The following is a 16,669-nucleotide window of genomic DNA, read 5'->3' as shown; positions in this document are numbered from 1 at the left end:
TGAACTCCAGTGCTAGAGTTTTTCCTACTTTCGAAACAAGAAGCATATCTTGGGCACCGAGTTCTTCTGGGAACTACATTAAATAAAAATTTCTTTGCTTGTGGATTGGATTAGACCAGTTTCTCCAAGATCTTGTCTATAGAGGGCAGAAGTCCTAAGGGCATCATCAAACTGAAGCTCTAGAACAGGGCATACCATCATAGCTGCCATATTGAATCACTTAGCCATGCTTAGTGAAATCCAGGCTGGCGCGCCAAAGGAGAATGCCCAGAAATGTAGCCAGGGAGAGCCTTTGTCCTGGATCTTTCTCTCCACCCCTTGTCAACTTGGCTCTGTCCATATTTAGTGATCTCATTATGACAATGTCTCTGGACAATGTGCTAGAGCCCCCTCTCCTGGAAGACACTAGGCCTGCCTAACTTAGACCCAAAGCAATCTCTCTAAACATCTGCTGTAGATGAGGAGACTGTGGTTGCATCATGCCTCCACAGGGAGTCCAAGCCTAGTGCTCCCCAGGTTGGCAGAGCTAGCCTCAGAGTTACTGTATGGTTGGAGAGTCCATAAGGGAAGAGCCACGGGCCAAGACCTCAAGCGTATCTGTCATAGACAAATACGGCAGGACCTTTGCCCACAGTTAATGGGGGCTGTGCCCAGAGACAGACTGGTGCTAGGGAAGAACGAGCCTCAGATTTGGGCCAGGAATTTCAGACCTGAATCCCGGCTCTCCCCTTTGAAGAATTATGCGATTCTAGTCAAGCTCTTGATCTGGCTTTGCCTCAGCTTGCCATCTCTGAAGTGAGACTCAAAGGGCAATTGAGATAACCTCCAAGTGTAATGATGATGACCCGTCCCACGGGCGTGAGAGGCCCTGGCTCCAATCTGCTGGGCTGATACAACACAAGGAACCTGGAGTGGCGTTTACCTCTCTGCACATCAGTTTCCTCAACAATGGGACACAGCTACAGGCCGTAAAGCCAGACCTTGACGGCCTCTCTGAGGTCGGAGGCAGTGTCAGCTGCTCTGGCCCAGATCTCTCTTTCAAGGCTCCCAGATGGATGAAGCCATCCACACTTCCTCCCTGCTTTCATCTGAACATCTCCTGGCACCAGGAAACCAGCAGTTAATTAACCCTTGCAACAGGAAAGAGACATGGTAGGACTTCATTTGCTTTAGCTTTATAGGGTCTAAAACTGAGGCACCGCATGTAGCTCTACTGAGTAACCAGCTTCAGTTAGAAGTCCCGATGGTGCCTCCATTCTGCTGCCCACTTCTCAGCCCTGAGGGCCAGTCTCCAGGCCTACAAGCCGGGTCCTTTGGCACTATCTGCTGGCCTCTGTCTTTTCTTGAAAAGTCCGGGTGAGGATTGAAAGCGAGTAGACCACAGGCTCTTACTCCCAAACAGACGTGATCCTCCTGCTCCCCGAGGGAGCGATTGATGTGTTTGCCAACTCGGTGTCCCAGGTGCCAGCTGGTGACTCATTCCCACCCAGCCCTGGGAGATAGGAGGGTCCCTCAAGAGCCCCAGGCCTTCACACAACAAGAAGAGGCAATGACCCTACTTGCCAGGAGACAGAATGTGCCTCAGAGAGCGAGGATGGAGGCAAAGTGAGCGAGAGCGGATGGGCAGCTCCCGGGGCGCCCCTCCCTACCGAAGCTACCGGCCGGGCATGTGGCATGTTCTCACAGACAAATCGCTGCCATGGGAACACTCCTGTGTTTACATAGGGGAGCGGAAGCAACACAGGGGTCCGGGTCTGGGGGAATCCCATAGTCATGAATTCTCTTTTCTAAGCAACTTGGGGGATGAACTTATCTCAGGGAAAAGAAGTCTGAGGATGTGGGCACAAATCCCAGTAGACCTACAAAAGCAAGAGGAAAGGTTCCAGTGAATAAATACAAACGGCGTTCCCAAAAGTCGAGCTCCAGGAACGGAACAGGCTCCCGGAGGAGCTAGCATTGCACTCAGAAAGGAAAAGAGAGCGCAGATGCCCTGGCAGGAAGGGTGGAAAGCAGAAGAAGAGGCTCTGGGCCTGAGCCTGTGTCCTGAGAGTACTTTCCGGACTGCTCACAAAGAATAGGAGTCACCCGGCTACTTATGAGCTGCTGGCTCTGGAGGTCTTAAATCCTCTCTGATCGTCTGCATCGCAGAACTGAGGCCCGTCCATCTTCCCGTCCCAGTGAAAGAGCAGTAGAACCTCACGTCGAGGCCCTAGGTGTGTTGTTCCTGGTAGGGGAGGAGGAGGAAAGGCCGGGGAAATGTGTAAGAACATCCAGGAAGAAACATCCCTGCCAAGGGACACAGAGAAGCAGCTGTGTGATGTGTGGGAAACACAGGTGCAGCCGGCCCAGGACACAAGCCCTTCTCAGAAGGTCCCTAGGAAAGAATGTCGCTCTTCCTTTGGAACAAGAGAAGCCAGTTTTAGCTTGGCCAGTCAGCTCCTCTTCACCCATTTTTCCCATGCCCGGTGTACAGAGTTTGGAGCCCCGGCCAGGCCAAAGAGCTAATGCTTAGGTTGATTCACTCCGACCTCTTTTCCTTCTATCCTAGCCAGGCATTGAGAGGCAGATAACTCCCGGGCCACAGACAATGGCATAGAGTCTTCACCCACAAAGGAAGCTGCCGGAAGAATCAGTCATTTATTGCTCCACCATTCTAAATATAGCCACTGAAACTTCAGAGAGATTTGAACAATCTGGATAAGAATAATAAACTTCTTTATTCCCCCCCCCCCAGAAAAAAATTTAGTAGAGCACCACTTGGATCTGTGTGTGTGTGTGTGTGTGTGTGTGTGTGTGTGGTGGGTATCATGATAAAAAAAATAACAATAATCTACTCAACTAACACGTTTTTAAAACCCTTACACTATAGTTAAGAACAACGAACAGATAAAACGACAGCGTAAGAGAGGATGTAATTAAAAGCTAAAGTTTTCAGGGCACTGCTGACTTACGCTTCTGCCGGCCTCAGTGAACTCATCTGTAAACGAAGCAAGGGGGAGCTGACCTCCCAGCCCCTGCCCTGCAGGTCTGGAGATGAGCCCCTCCGGTTTTGGATTAGGAGCAGCAAATAGGGGCTTGTGAGGTGTTGCCCACTACCCTTTCTCGGTGAGCTCTGAAGAGAGGAAGCCCCTGGAATTTGCCAATCCCTTGGATTCACAGAGTGCTCGTGTTGTCACTTCCCGCCCGTCTCTGAGAGCAGTCGGAGAGCAGGAACGTCTATTCAAGTAGCATTTTCAGGGAAGCTGAACAATGGCAAGATGCAGGCAAGATGGTGGGCTTGAGGGTGGGAGGTGGGCCGGTAAAGAGGAGGGCCCGGGGGAGAAACCTGTTGACTCATCTCAAGCCAGGAAGCAGGGGGACATGAGGCGAGGCCAGGAACAGACGGCTATGGGAAGATCTTCTGGTGCCTCGTGAGCTGACTGAAGAATTCTCCTTTTGTCACCGGGCCCAGCGAGAGACAAATGTAGCACCATTTCCCAGGTGGGTGGAAGAGCCGTCCCCACCCTTGGCTAGGGTGAGGCTGAGCTTTCTCCCCCAGGGCCCCGGCAAGTCTCTACGAGGCCTGCCTGCCTACCTGCCCGCCCCAGGAGCAAGAGCGCAAACTCAGCTGAAAAACACAATCTCACCGGGCAGGTGGGGTAAGGAGGGGTGCTTAGAGACACAGGTGGGGAGACAAGAGGCTGAGGGGCTCCTCCCCTCCTGTCCCCACACGGTGCACCAGGGCACGGCCCAGAAGAGGACCATGACAGGGCTGAGCTAGGCTGGGAAAGAGGCTGTGGCTTCAATAAGGCCTGACTCATAGACGGCCAGTTGCCAGAAGCCTTCTAGGGGAATGTGTAGTTGGAGACTAGGAGGCTAGGACAGGTCAGGGGACCAGGCAAAGCTGCCCAGGGAAGATAGGCTAAGAAGCAAGACCGGAGCCCCTTCCTCTGAGGCCTGTATCCCTGCCCACATGGCCCCGTTGTGGGTGGCAGCGCTTCCAAAACCTCCGTCGTTGGCACATGGCAATCACGGTTCTTTCCAAATCATCTCGTCAACTCTCAGTTCCTTGTGCTTGAAGGAATTCCTATCAAATTCCACTTCACTGACTTCAGAAGGAAACCCAGCACTTGCTCAAATAACACACAACAGTGTCCTTTCCCACAATAATGAAGAAGAATGCCATTTAATTCTGGAGAAAGCACTGTCTTGTTTTGCTCAGAAAGGGAGGTTGACAAGCAAGAGAGAAATATACTGTCTTATACCTTGGCTTTCACTTCGTGGTAATGAGAATAGAAAAGGAAAAGACTGACTGTGTGCTGCAATGTTGCTTTGTACTATATCTTTGAGTCCCCTGAATGTTACCACACATCTATCAACAATGCCTGGCTGGCCCTGCAGGAGAGGCTAGGTCAGAAGCCAATGGCTCAGGCTGATGTTCCTCTGCCTGGCCCAGCAGATCAGGTGGAGAGCTGAAGGCCAAGAAGGAAGGCGTCAGAGGAGCCCTGCCCCTTGCTGAAGCCACTGCTCCCATGCCTGGCTGAATACGTTGGTTAATAGAGCATGTAAAAAATGATGTTTCTGGCCGAGCAGCTGTAGCTCTCTATACTGCTCAGGACTTCCCAATCCAGCCATGGGATAGATTGCCTTTTGGGACCAACCCGGAGAAACCCAGGGAAGCCCTAACTCATTCTGTCTTCACCTCCGGCTCGAATCATCTCTCAGAAGGCCCCACAGTGCCAGGGGCAGTGCTGGGGGTATTCAGATACAGCCAGTGGCTCATCACCTCCAAAGACTTAGAGCGATGTGTACCCAGCCATTAGACCCCAAAGAAGCTCAGCAAGACTTGAATGATTCCGAGACATTAGAGAGCTCAATCTCTTCATCAACCTTCCCATGGATGCCTGTGTCCTCAGCCCAATTTATGTAAGGTGTGGTTGAAGACACAATCACTTCCCCACCTTCCGTCTTCTGGCCCTGGAAAGAACAGATCCTTCATTATGGTCACAAGTTCCCCTTGCAGCAGGGTCCCATGGGCCAGAAGGTCCTCCTCCACTTCTCATTTTTGGACAGTAGACTTACGTCACACAGCTGAGCAGCTATAGTGGTACTCGTGTCCCCCCCTCCTCCTTGTTGTCTTCTTTCTTTCTTTGGGCAGTGTTGGGAATAGAACTTAGGACTTCACATAGGCTAGTCAAGTGCTCTCCCACTAAGCTATATCCCCGACCCTTCATTCTTACATGAGGGCGGCGATCTCCACAACCAGTCAAAAGAGAACAGACAGGGATCTGGGGTCCCTGGGAGAGAGTGATCTAGGACTTAGGCCGGCCACTGGCCAGAGAAGCTGGAAGAGTTCCTGCACAAGGCCACCTAGTATGAATGCTTTTTTGCCGTGTAGATTTCATTCACGTCTTTTACCAGACTCTGGTGACAAGATGACTGGAAGACAGAGAGGACAGAGACTTGGTTCGGGGTCTGCCACATCTCAGACAAGTGGTTTTGGATAAGCTTCAAGTTGTATATGCTTATTACACTCATAGAGAAATAACACTATCACTCTCTACCCTGATGCTTCATTGGCTAGGTGGGAGAATGGGTGGTGCTATGAGACTCCACCAAGATGGTGCATGGAGTAGCTGACTTCTCTGCAAACTGACAACACCTTTGCAAGGTGTTCTAGGGCATGCCCAAGGAACTCTCTAAGACCTTTCCCACCTGAGAAAAGGACGTGTATTTTTCTCATGAGAGCAAGTCGGTGGTTGTATATGGATCTTTGTATGTGTGTATAATGCATACACACAGGTGTATACTTGCCTGCATCCCTGATCATGTCCCAAAGGGGAGACTTGTTACCCAAGCACTAGAGAGCTCAACCAAGTGCCCCTTCCTTCATGTGAGAGTCTTGAATGTCTAATCATCAAGAGTAGATTCCTCACCCTGTTGGGTCTCCAAGGAGCTCTTTGGGTCCATGTAAACATCTGCCCTTTACGATGTTTCTGTCATGCAGCTTTGACCTCCACTTCTTGGACTGGGACCCTCCTGGGTCAGTGTACAGGGTGCTTCTGGGTACAGCCCGTCTTCCCCTCATGCCCTAGCACAGGGCAGGATCGGGTCCCCTGGTCCAAGAAGATCGTCCTGATCTCGGTGTGCTCCCCTGAGGAGGAGGCCCAGCATCCAAGACTCCAGGTTATTTCATGTTGGCATGGCCCCCTTGCCTTCCCCTCCCTGGGACAGACCATCACAGGGACAGTTGAGTCTGTCTGTAGATTCAAACCCCAGTTGAGGCTATGGAACATGGAGCAGAGAACCTGTGCCTCTGACTTGTCTGAGCTCATGAGAGAGAGATGGCCAGAGGCTGGGTGTTCTGCCTGTGAGAGCTATGTAGGATGAGACAAATACTTGCCAGGATTTCCCTTCTTTAGAAGGCCACCGACATCTTGCTTATAAAACCTCAGATGTTCTAAGGAGTGGCAGGAGCTGAGGAAAACCTCTTTCTCTAGTGCAAAAGGGGTAGGCCATGGAGAAGCATTTTAGAAAAATCTGCCTTCTTTCTGGTGCAGGTTAGTGATTAAGCAGGGAGCCGGAAGCAGGGAGGCAGAGCTGGAGCGAGAGCTGGCGGGCATTACTGAGCATCAGCTCTCGGCAGCGTGCTGCCCATTGGACACTAGGAACATCCATGCCTGACCCCCTGCATGCCTGCAGGGAAGATGTGGAGATAGGCGCGCTCACAAGGCCATGATGCCACCTTTGTTCCAGATCCACAACCTCCCCGGAGAGAGCCACAAGACCCCCCCCCCTTAAGACCCACCAGCAGCCACCTCGACCTTTGTGGGGCCATTTCTACTTCAGCTTCAGTTCCTTTGAGACCTTGGAAGATCCAGTTATCCCCAAACACTTGTTCATGCTACACTCAGATGCGTGCTTCAAGTTCCCGCTCTTCAAAGGTTATAAGGGACACTTCCCATGATTAACCAGGTCTCTAGGAAGTCTAAACTCAACAGGCACCAAAACCTGGCGTTTTCTGCATTTAAAAATGCCAGGTGACAAAGCGTGCCCCGCCTCAAGTTGGACTGTCTCCAGTTACTGCATCCATAATTTCCGTAGTCAGAGTTGGGTGCCGACCAGCCACGGCCCTTCAATTCACAGGTCAACATCAGTGGCTCCTGGGGTTGTCCTTGGGGGGGACACTGAGGGTTCTGGGGTACTGGTGACCAAATCCTCCCTGCCTGGTGCAGATTTCACAGGAAGTCCCGCCCACCCCAGCCTCCTCCAAGGGCAGGTGGGGATGTTCTTTTCCCAGAACTCAGGACTGCTGAGTAGTGGGGCTGCTCTACAGCCGTGTGCCAGGAAAAAGGGGACACCCTGGCCCAGGGTGGGTCCCCCAATTTGCAAGAGTGAGCCGTGCCCAGAGGAGTCAGAGACTGACGCTCTCCTGCTGAAGTCCCATCTGTGGTGACTCAGCGCCCAGTGGTTCCCAGGCTGACTCAGTCTGCCAGGTAAGCAGCACCCTGGCGCTCCAGAGAGCCCTCCATGCCCTGGGTTCCGGGTGCTCCTCCTGGACACCTAACTGCCCGGAACTGCTTGCCTCTGTCCAGTCCTCCAGTCCTGGCCAAAAAATCAAGGAAGATGTATGAGGGCCACTGCGTGCCGGTGGCCCAAGGCCCTCGATGGACCCAATCAGGCGGCGGTGTGGGTTAGAGGGAAAGGATGCTGGAACCCTGTCCTTCAGGGCTTCTGACCAAGCTTCTTTCTCCGGGGAGCCCTCTGAAGGCCCCAAGAGGCACAAGGACCCCATGGTTTTTGTGATAAGGGTATAAGGAGATGACCCGGCTGAGAAGGGCCCTGCCGGGCACCGTACGGGGTGTGCGGCTCCCAGGGCACGGCAGGGTGTGTCGAGAGAGAGAGCCGGTTTGGCCAGCCCCACCTTGCTGGCAGAAGCGCAGTTTCAAAATGGGCTAATAGCTGGGACACTGATATCCTTTTCATCTTGGCCTGCCCGGTACATGCTCAGTCCCCAAGGTGCCAGGCAACTTCGCTCTAGTTAATCTGAGCTGAAATAGAACTCTCTGGGCTTGGCCAACCAGCAGCTATCGCCCAAGTTGGGGTAAAGGGAGGCATCCGGGACTGTCGTAGGCCGAGCCCCAGCTGAGGGTCACCCTGCCCAGAGCCCTCCTGCCTTCTTCGCAGTTCAGTTCATCTACAGTGGCTTCCTGTGGCCCAGAGGCCATGAGAACACTTGTACCATCCGCACCCAGAAATCTCTATCCCCAGTACAAATTCTCATGACCAGGCCCAGCTCCCATTTCCTTGAGCACTTGCGGAGAGTGCAGTCCAGTGCTGGGTGCTGTACAAGGCAGCTCTTCTCAGAAGAGCTTGGAGGAACAATGGAGCCATACATTGGCGTCTGGAGAACTAACGTGAGCACTGGGGAGCGAGCGCACCGGCGAAGGATTCCCGCTCTGGGCTCCTGGAGGCGGGGGGAATTGCAGCAGAGGCCACGTAGAGATGACAGACGTAAGCAGAGGTCTAGGAGGAATGTAGGCGTTGAACGTAGGTAATGGAGAGTGTCGGGATACGGCTGATGTTGGGACAATGCAGGAGCCTATGTTTGGGAAGAGAACCGATGGCTGGATAGATGGCCTGGGCCAGGTTGATATACTTGCCTGGTAGTATCAGAGACACTAAGCTCTCCCACGAGAGCAGGGCTCATGGAAGCTTTGCCTGAGGAAAGTAATAGCCATGTAAGGCTGGGAACAGAGGCTGGGGGGTGGGGAGGGGGTGGCTGGATGGGTCATGGGTGTGGGGGGAGGGGAAGGTGGTGCTGGTATGGGGAGGTGGGGGGAGGTGGTAGCTGCTGAAGTTGCCTCATAGGTAAACTGAGGAACGTCAGAACCACAGTCTGGGCAGTGGTAGCGCAAAGGGAAGAGGCAGAAAGGAGGCTTGGATGGAAAGACAAGTGGCCACTATTTCCTCCTGAATGGCTAGCTACTGTCTCATCCAGTTTCTAGTTTGGAGGCTCTTCAGACTACACACTGTCTAGACAGTGACTATACTCAGGCCTTCGGGGCCCTGGAGCTGAGGCTGGTATTGTTTTGCTTTGGTTCAGTCTTACTTACTCCAGGGCTCAGTTTCCTTACCTACACAGAGGGCTGGACCTCAGAGAGCTTCTGACTTAACGAGGTACAGGAAGAGAGGTGAGTTGAAATACCACACTTCTCCAAGAAGGAGGCGGGGAAGGGAAGAAAGGCAGGCGAATCACAGGGTATAGTCTTGGAATGTAGAGCAAGGACTGGCTTAAAGGAGTCTCCCAACCAGATCAACCTTCTCTGGCCTGTTTTGCATTGTGGTCCCTAGGATTGGTCCCCGAATTCAATTGGTCCCCCCAAGGGGGGACCGTGTGCACCTGAGCTTGAAGGTGGCCATCCAGCCCAACCTGCTATCTGGTTAAAGGGTCTGGTCTGATTGAGTTTTGAGTCTCGAATATTCTAATCCATGAACCATCATATCTGCCCCTCAAGTTTCTCAAAGAAGCATGGAATAAACAGACAAGGAATATGGTGTGTGTGTGTGTGTGTGTGTGTGTGTGTGTGTGTGTGTGTGTGTGTGTAGTGGTCCTTTGTATTCGAAGAAGAGAAGGATTCAAAGAAAAGGAAGCTGCCAACAGATTCCTGTCTGAGCATAGGGGTGGCTGGAGACCAGCATGGGCAGCAAAGCTGTGGGCCCGTGGGCCCGCGCACTCTCTTCTGACTGCAGCTGTTCACCTGGGACCTGGGAGACTATGTTTGGAAATGCGGGGGGTAGGTGCCTTTGCTAGTCACAATGAGCATCTAGAGGCCAAGGCCGCTAATGATCCTACACAATGAAGACTGCCCTTCTCCCTTGCTGATGGCCCAACCCCAGCGTACAGCCTGCCTGCTTTCTGCATGCATTATCTGATCAGATCAGGCTTCTCCCATTTCCAGAACGAACGCTCTGAGCCATGGGATGAGGCTGGCACAGAGCGTGAATAAAGGGTGTGCTTCCTTCCTGGGCTGTGCTGGCTTCCTGGAACCTTCCCCTGCCCCCACTCATGTCCCGATATGGGAACTTCTTTAGATACGGTGTGGGCCATGTAAAACCCTCAGCCAGCTCCTAAAGGCAGTCAACCTGCCCACAGCCTGACATCAAAGGGATGAACACATCCCTATCGAACAAACACGCATGTGGTATGCTGTCCTAAGTAGTTTACAAACATCAATCCACTATCTTCTCCCAATAAACCTATACATTTGAGGACAATTATAATCCCAGTTATGCAGATGGGGAAAAAAATTGAGGCACATTGGGCTTAAGTCACTCACCCAGTGCCACACCCATCAGGCAATGGCATGACCGAAGGTGCCTGGCTCCAAGTCCGTGCTGACGGCCGGGTCTCCTTCGACTCCCTAAGTTCCAGCCCACCGAGCTTTAGGACGCTAACATTTCTGCCTTAGAGGCAGCAGCCACAGCTGGGTCTCAGGCCCCCTGTTCAGCGAGGGTTTATATCAACCTGTGTCATCTGAGCCTCCAAGAGGACCCAGACCCCCCCCCCCCCCAGCACTAGAGAGGACGGGACCTGACTACAATGGTTCTTCTTGCCTGTCAAAATGGCAATGAAAGACCCTGCGGACTGGAGAGAACCATGGGGCAGTCATCAAACTCAGCAGCGCAGCCCACCAATACCCAAACGGAAGAGGCTGGGGTGGGGTTTCCAGGAATGGGTGATGCCACTAGGATGTGGCTGGCTGATTGGGGGGGGCAGGGGGGCTGGCAAGTGCAGTCCCACGGGGGCAGCTAAGCCTGTGCCGATTCCCTGGGGGCAGCCCATCTCGCGGAGGCCTGCCAGGGCTGCCTGGCAAGCTTTCCCAGCACAGGCAGAGCCCAGAATCTCAGTCAGGCTTAATCAGAAGGATCACCTCTTCTCTGGGTTCAGGCCAAGACAGCATCTGCACTTCTCATGAGACGCCTGAGATGATGTCCAGGTGTGTCACTCACGGAGAACAAGGGAGCTCCTTGTTGCTTTTCCTTCTACAGCTCAGCCTGCCTTTGGGGAGTGCCCAGATTTCCCTCCCAAAGTGCCACCTGCCACCTTCCTTCCCAAGATCAGCATATTGAACGTGGCCACTGGCCGAAGTCATGGAGACACCACTGCACACTTTGCCTATCGTCTGTCAAAGTACCTACCCATGACATGGCCACACGCCCAAGCCTCTCTCTGCCTTGTCCTCGTCTGTTTGTGCTCTCCCAACCCCCTCAGGCCAGCTCCTTTTGGAGAAGGTTGGTTTGACCCAGTCTGAGGAAGAAAGTTGCAGTGTGTGTGTGTGTGTGTGTGTGTGTGTGTGTGTGTGTGTGTGTGTGTGTGTGTAGACTGCACTGCCATTGCCAAGGTTAACAGTCTGTGGTTTCTGAGTTTTGGATGACACTTCCAACTGGTAGTTTCACACCCATTCTTTCAGAAAACACAAACCATGGGTGGGTCCTGTTCTCAGTGACTCCCTGCAGAGTTGGAAAGGAACCCGGGTGAAGGCCAGCCCCTCCCCAGGCCTGTGTGTGGCTACATCCTGTGTAGAGGGGACTTGCACAAATACATTCCACACTCTTCTCTCTTTCTTTCTCGCTCTTACTCCCTTGCTTGCTCTCATGCTGACGTGGTTCCCATTCTTTTTAGTGTCTAGAGAGAACCCTATGGCAATTTTGGTTGCATCATTATTTAGTCTATATTATTGTAACCGTGTTGAGCTATGTACAACTGAGCCATGTAAGATGTTATACATTTTTCTTCTAACATTGTAATCCTCTAAGATGAATGGTTTTCTTGATTTTTTTATTCCAGTTCTCTTCTCTGTGTTAATCACATCTTCATAAGCTTCTTTGAATGTGTTTGAAGCCTCCCTTTCTGTTCTCTGTCTCTGTCTCTTTCTGTCGCTTTGACTCTGTCTCTCTCTCTCTGTCTCTCTCTCTGTCTCTCTGTCTCTGTCTCTGTCTCTGTCTCTGTCTCTCTCTCTCTCTCTCTCTGGAGTGGGTAGGCTTTGGGCTGGACTTGGCCCTGGCTCATCCAAGCAGAAGAAAGTCCCAAGTCTGCACCTGTATGAAGACATTTTATCAGACTGGATGTTGATCCTCTAGTCTAAGAACAAGTCCCAGCAAGCCAGACCCACCATCGTGTAAGTTCCTGGGAAAGTCATCCTCGGACAGCTCTGTCCCAGAGAGAATTCCCACCAACTTCCAGCTTTGCACTTCCAAGGGAGATCACCCCCTTCTGTGCTGGATGTGCACAGAGCTTTAGGGGCCCCTCACTGTATTGAGCTAGTCAGTACCCAACTAGTATTCTGCCAGCCCAACAACAAAGCCCAGAGGCCTCCTTGTGCCCAATCTGAAGCCCAAGGGCAACTTCCATGTGCCAGGTGGGCTCCCAGCTGGAAGCTCCTCATCTCAGAGGCTGAAAGGCAGGAATATCATCCATCTGTGGCCTAGAAAGGCTTTCTGCTAGGAGGGACTTCTTGTCCGGGCATAGAGGAGGCAAAGCAAGGAGTATTAAAAAAAAATGAATCAATCAATAAAAACAAAAATAAAACCAGTGGACAACAGTCTTGGGTAGAAATTTCTTTTTTCTTTTTCTTTTTTCTTCTCGCTCTCTCTCACTGTCTCTCTCTCTCTTCCTATCTCTGTCTCTCTGTTTGTGCCAGTAGTATAGCTTGAACTCAAGGCCTGGGTGCTGGCCCTTAGCTGGCTCAAGGTGACAAGGCAAGGTCTTGAGACACTAACTCAAGTCCTAGCTCTGCGCTGGCCTCACCAAGTGGCTCTGGGAAAGCTGCTCTCCTCTCCACCTGACCCTCCCCTTCCAGGCTGTGACTGTGTGACCAGATCCGTGGTGTCACCTGTCCTTCGCCATGTCCTGGAGATCCTCACACGGTTTCACAATACCATTATCTGCATCGTATACTGCGGTTTCTACCAATAGATTCTTCTAGTCTGTGTTTGTTTCTAACACACGATAACCACAGCCTAATCCATCATGGCTTGCAACCCGCAGTTGGAGGAGAAAGGCCACAGGGGATGGCTCTGTCAGCATTCTAGGACTCTCAGAATGCCATGGCGGGGGCTGGCGGGGGCTGTCCTTGCCGCCCGCTGGACCCGGGATCCCCAGGCACCCACTTGACTGAGGCTTCCTTTCCTTCCCCATCTAGATCTACAACGGGACCCTCAAACGGGAGCCCGACAACAGGCGCTTCAGCTCCTACAGCCAGATGGAGAACTGGAGCCGGCAGTACCCCCGGGGAGGCTGCGCTACCACGGGGGCGGGCAGCGACATCTGCTTCATGCAGAAGATCAAGGCCAGCCGCAGCGAGCCTGACCTCTACTGCGACCCAAGGGGCACCTTGCGTAAGGGCACGCTGGGCAGCAAGGGCCACAAGACCACCCAGAACCGCTACAGCTTTTACAGCACCTGCAGCGCTCAGAAGCCCGTGAAGAAATGCCCCGTGCGCCCGCCCTCCTGCACCTCCAAGCAAGACCCGGTGTACGTGCCGCCCATCTCCTGCAACAAGGACCTGTCCTTTGGCCACTCGAGGGCCAGCTCCAAGTGAGTGCTGCTGCAGGGGGCCATGCTGGGGTTGGGGGGGGGGGCGGCCATCCACGAGCCGGGCTACTCTGTAAAAGGCTCCTTGGGAAGATGAGAGAGGCCCAGCCTCTGTCTCCCCCAGCTTTATTGGCCCCTGGTCAGGGGCAGGGGAGCCTCAGGGAGGTTTCAGCGTGAGCAGGAGACAGAGCTCACACATTTAGAGTAGAGGTTTGAAAGGTCACAAGTTCCGAGCAGAGCAAAGGGTAGCTAGAGAAGGTTATGGAGGCCACTGGTCGTGTAAAGGTGGCTGTGTCCAACAGCACCCGCGTCACCTGGGGATGTGTTAAATATGCTCATTCTTCAGCCCCACCCAGTCCATCTGACTCATCAACACGGGGTGGGGGGCGGGAGGGGGAGGGGGAGGGCTGTACTGGACACAGTGGTATGTGCTTCAACAAGCCCTCCGGGGGATTTTGATTCACCCTCTATTCTGAGAACCTCTGATCTGAAAGAGCAAAGGAATGTGCCAGAGAACAGAAGGGGTGATAGATTATGAGAAAGGAAAATCCAAAGGGCAAACTGGACAGATAGACAGGCATGAGAACAGAGGTTCATGATCTAGTGCTAAGAAATGAACAAACCTTTTTCCTTTCCTTTCCTTCCCCTCCGCCTCCCTCCTTCCTCCTCCCCCTCCCTCCCTCCCTCCCTCCTTCCCTCCCTCTCTCTCTCTCTTTCTTTCTTTCTTCCCTGCCAGTACCAGGCTTGAATTCAGGCCTGAGTGCCAGCTCTGAACTTTTCCGCTCAAAGCTAGTATGCTATCACTTGATCCACAGCTCCAGGTAAGAGTCTCGTGGACTGTTCTGCTGGGGCTGGCTTTGAATGTGATCCTCAGATCTCAGCCTCCTGAGTAGCTAGGATTGCAGGTGTGAGCCGCCTTTTGTCCAAGGCTGACAGGCCCTTGCCTGGGTGAATGAAGGAGACCCAGTGTGGTGTCTTGTGCAGACTCAGACATAAGGTGGCTTAGGTCACAGGGTCAGGAGTGATGCCGGGTCTGCTCTTCAGCACCCAGAGCTCCGCGGGCCTTCCAACTGTACCTCCCAATCTAATGGTCACTATTCGTTTCTTGACAGATATTTACTGTGTGTAATCTCTGTGTTGAATGCAGGGGCAATGGCCATGAGCAGGACAGTCCAATCTACTGGGAAGCTACATGATTAACAGCTTTCCTCCCTGCCCCAGGAGATTCACAGTCCTCATCGCTAGCAATCTCCATCCCTCCCCGGCAGCCACTACACCCTTTCAAACTGGTACTACGCAGTACCAGTACCAGTTTGAAAACAAGCAGAACCTCCCGTTAAAAGTGAGCCTCTGCTTCTCGATGTCCATAATGTCTGTGGAGGCTAATTGTGAAAGGATCTAAGGAATCCTTTCCTCTCTCTGTCTCTCACTGTAGCAGAGGCCCTAAATGAAGGGTCCAGAAGAGATGGAGAGGGGATGAGTGACAGACATTTAGAAGCGACATCTGACTGATAGAGGGAGGGTGACCGCTCTCAATACAAGACTTGGATGCTACCATCCTGTTGCCAGAAAGCTCTGCCCCTGGGGTGATTTTTTTTTTCCAGAAGTGAAGTTGGGTTATCCCACCTAAAACTGTGACTACTGAGCACCAACTATAGCAGAATATCAGTCTAGTGTGAGTGAGGAGAAAGCTCTCTCTGCAAAGGCTCAAGGACCTCTAGGGTGGGGCTGGGTATCACAGAGGGTCTGCCCTGCCTTTGTTTGACCACCTCTCGGTCTCTCTCTCCTTTGGGAAGAACACCCTCAGGTGGAAAGGCTGCCTGTGATTCTGCCCCCTGAAAGCTTCGCAGAAGGAGGCTCCAACATGCCTGGGGTGGGCGTTCAAGCCTGCTGAGACCTAAAGCCTTGTTACAGAACAACCTTGACAGAGACCGGGGGACCAACAAGAGGTCACACTGGAGCTAAACCACTCATTTAAAACAAGAACGGTCAACGGTGTGGTGGTAGCTCACATCTGGACTCCTAGCTACTCAGGAGGCTGAGATCTAAGAATTCTTGCCAGCCTGGACAGGAAAGTCTGAGAGATTCTTATCTCCAATTAACCAGCAAAATAAATAAATACATAAATAAAAACAAAAAGAGCTGAGCGGAGCTGCAGAACAAAAACACAAAGGAGAAACAAATGAACTAGTGTCTCATTTTGCTGTCTAAAAAAAACAATTAGTCCTCTGATGTCAGTGGAAGCAGTTTGAACTTGAATCTGAAGTACGAAGAGTGCCCGTGGATTCTGAGCTGGAGAATACACAGAGGACAGGGTTTTTAGGACCGCTTCCCTAGTGAAAGACTGTAACACGTTAGATGGAGGAGCTTGGGGAAGAGAGCCAGTCATGAGGGTCCCTTGCCACCATCTCCAGGAAAGTGACCTCGATCCAGAGAAAAGCGGTGTGCACAGGATAGGAAGTGAGTGCGAGGCTGTGTATGAAGGGCAGCTAAACTTAGGGATGGATGGATGCACGGATAGATGAATGGATGCAACAGGCTCTCATCCGTTCTCTCCCACTTCCTCAATAGCAGGCACTGACATGAGAGATGGCAGGCTAGGCAGGGCACGTCCTCTCAGGAACTAGGGAAGAGATGTTGCTTAGTGCAGAGATAATTCATCGGCTTGGACCTATGGACCCACGGTGAGGAACCGGTCACAGCCAGCATTTCCTCGAGGGGAAAACGCAGTGGGGAGTCTATGCCTTCACTAGGGGAGCTGCTCACAGGGCATTCGCCAGGGGGACCTGGCTCCCAGTTCCGGCCCTCTGCAGGCCAATGAGGCTGCAGTAGGTTGGGTGTACGAGGAGGAACTCTGAGCGTGCGCACCAGGGCTCCCAGCTCCCTCTGTAACACCCCACTGCCGTCCCTCGCAGGATCTGCAGTGAGGACATCGAGTGCAGCGGGCTGACCATCCCCAAGGCTGTGCAGTACCTTAGCTCCCAGGATGAGAAGTACCAGGCCATCGGGGCCTACTACATCCAGCATACCTGCTTCCAGGATGAATCTGCCAAACAGCAGGTAACTGACTGCTCACCTTCCTCCCCAGGAGGC

The 16,669-nt window shown here is 52.7% G+C and overlaps 1 protein-coding gene across 1 annotated transcript in view; it reads left to right on the top strand.

Moving 5' to 3' along the window:
* The window catches only part of Pkp1 (plakophilin 1), a 43,972-nt gene that overhangs the window by 15,189 nt on the left and 12,114 nt on the right, over window positions 1-16,669 (top strand). Inside the window, exons 3-4 of the mRNA XM_048357032.1 lie at window positions 13,185-13,579; window positions 16,492-16,636. Coding sequence (XP_048212989.1) covers window positions 13,185-13,579; window positions 16,492-16,636 — 540 coding nt within the window. The remainder of the gene's footprint in view (window positions 1-13,184; window positions 13,580-16,491; window positions 16,637-16,669) is intronic.

Source organism: Perognathus longimembris, chromosome 11 (genome assembly GCF_023159225.1).
Source record: "Perognathus longimembris pacificus isolate PPM17 chromosome 11, ASM2315922v1, whole genome shotgun sequence".
In the NCBI taxonomy this organism is placed as follows: Eukaryota; Metazoa; Chordata; class Mammalia; order Rodentia; family Heteromyidae; genus Perognathus; species Perognathus longimembris.
This window is presented reverse-complemented; position numbering and strand designations above follow the sequence as displayed.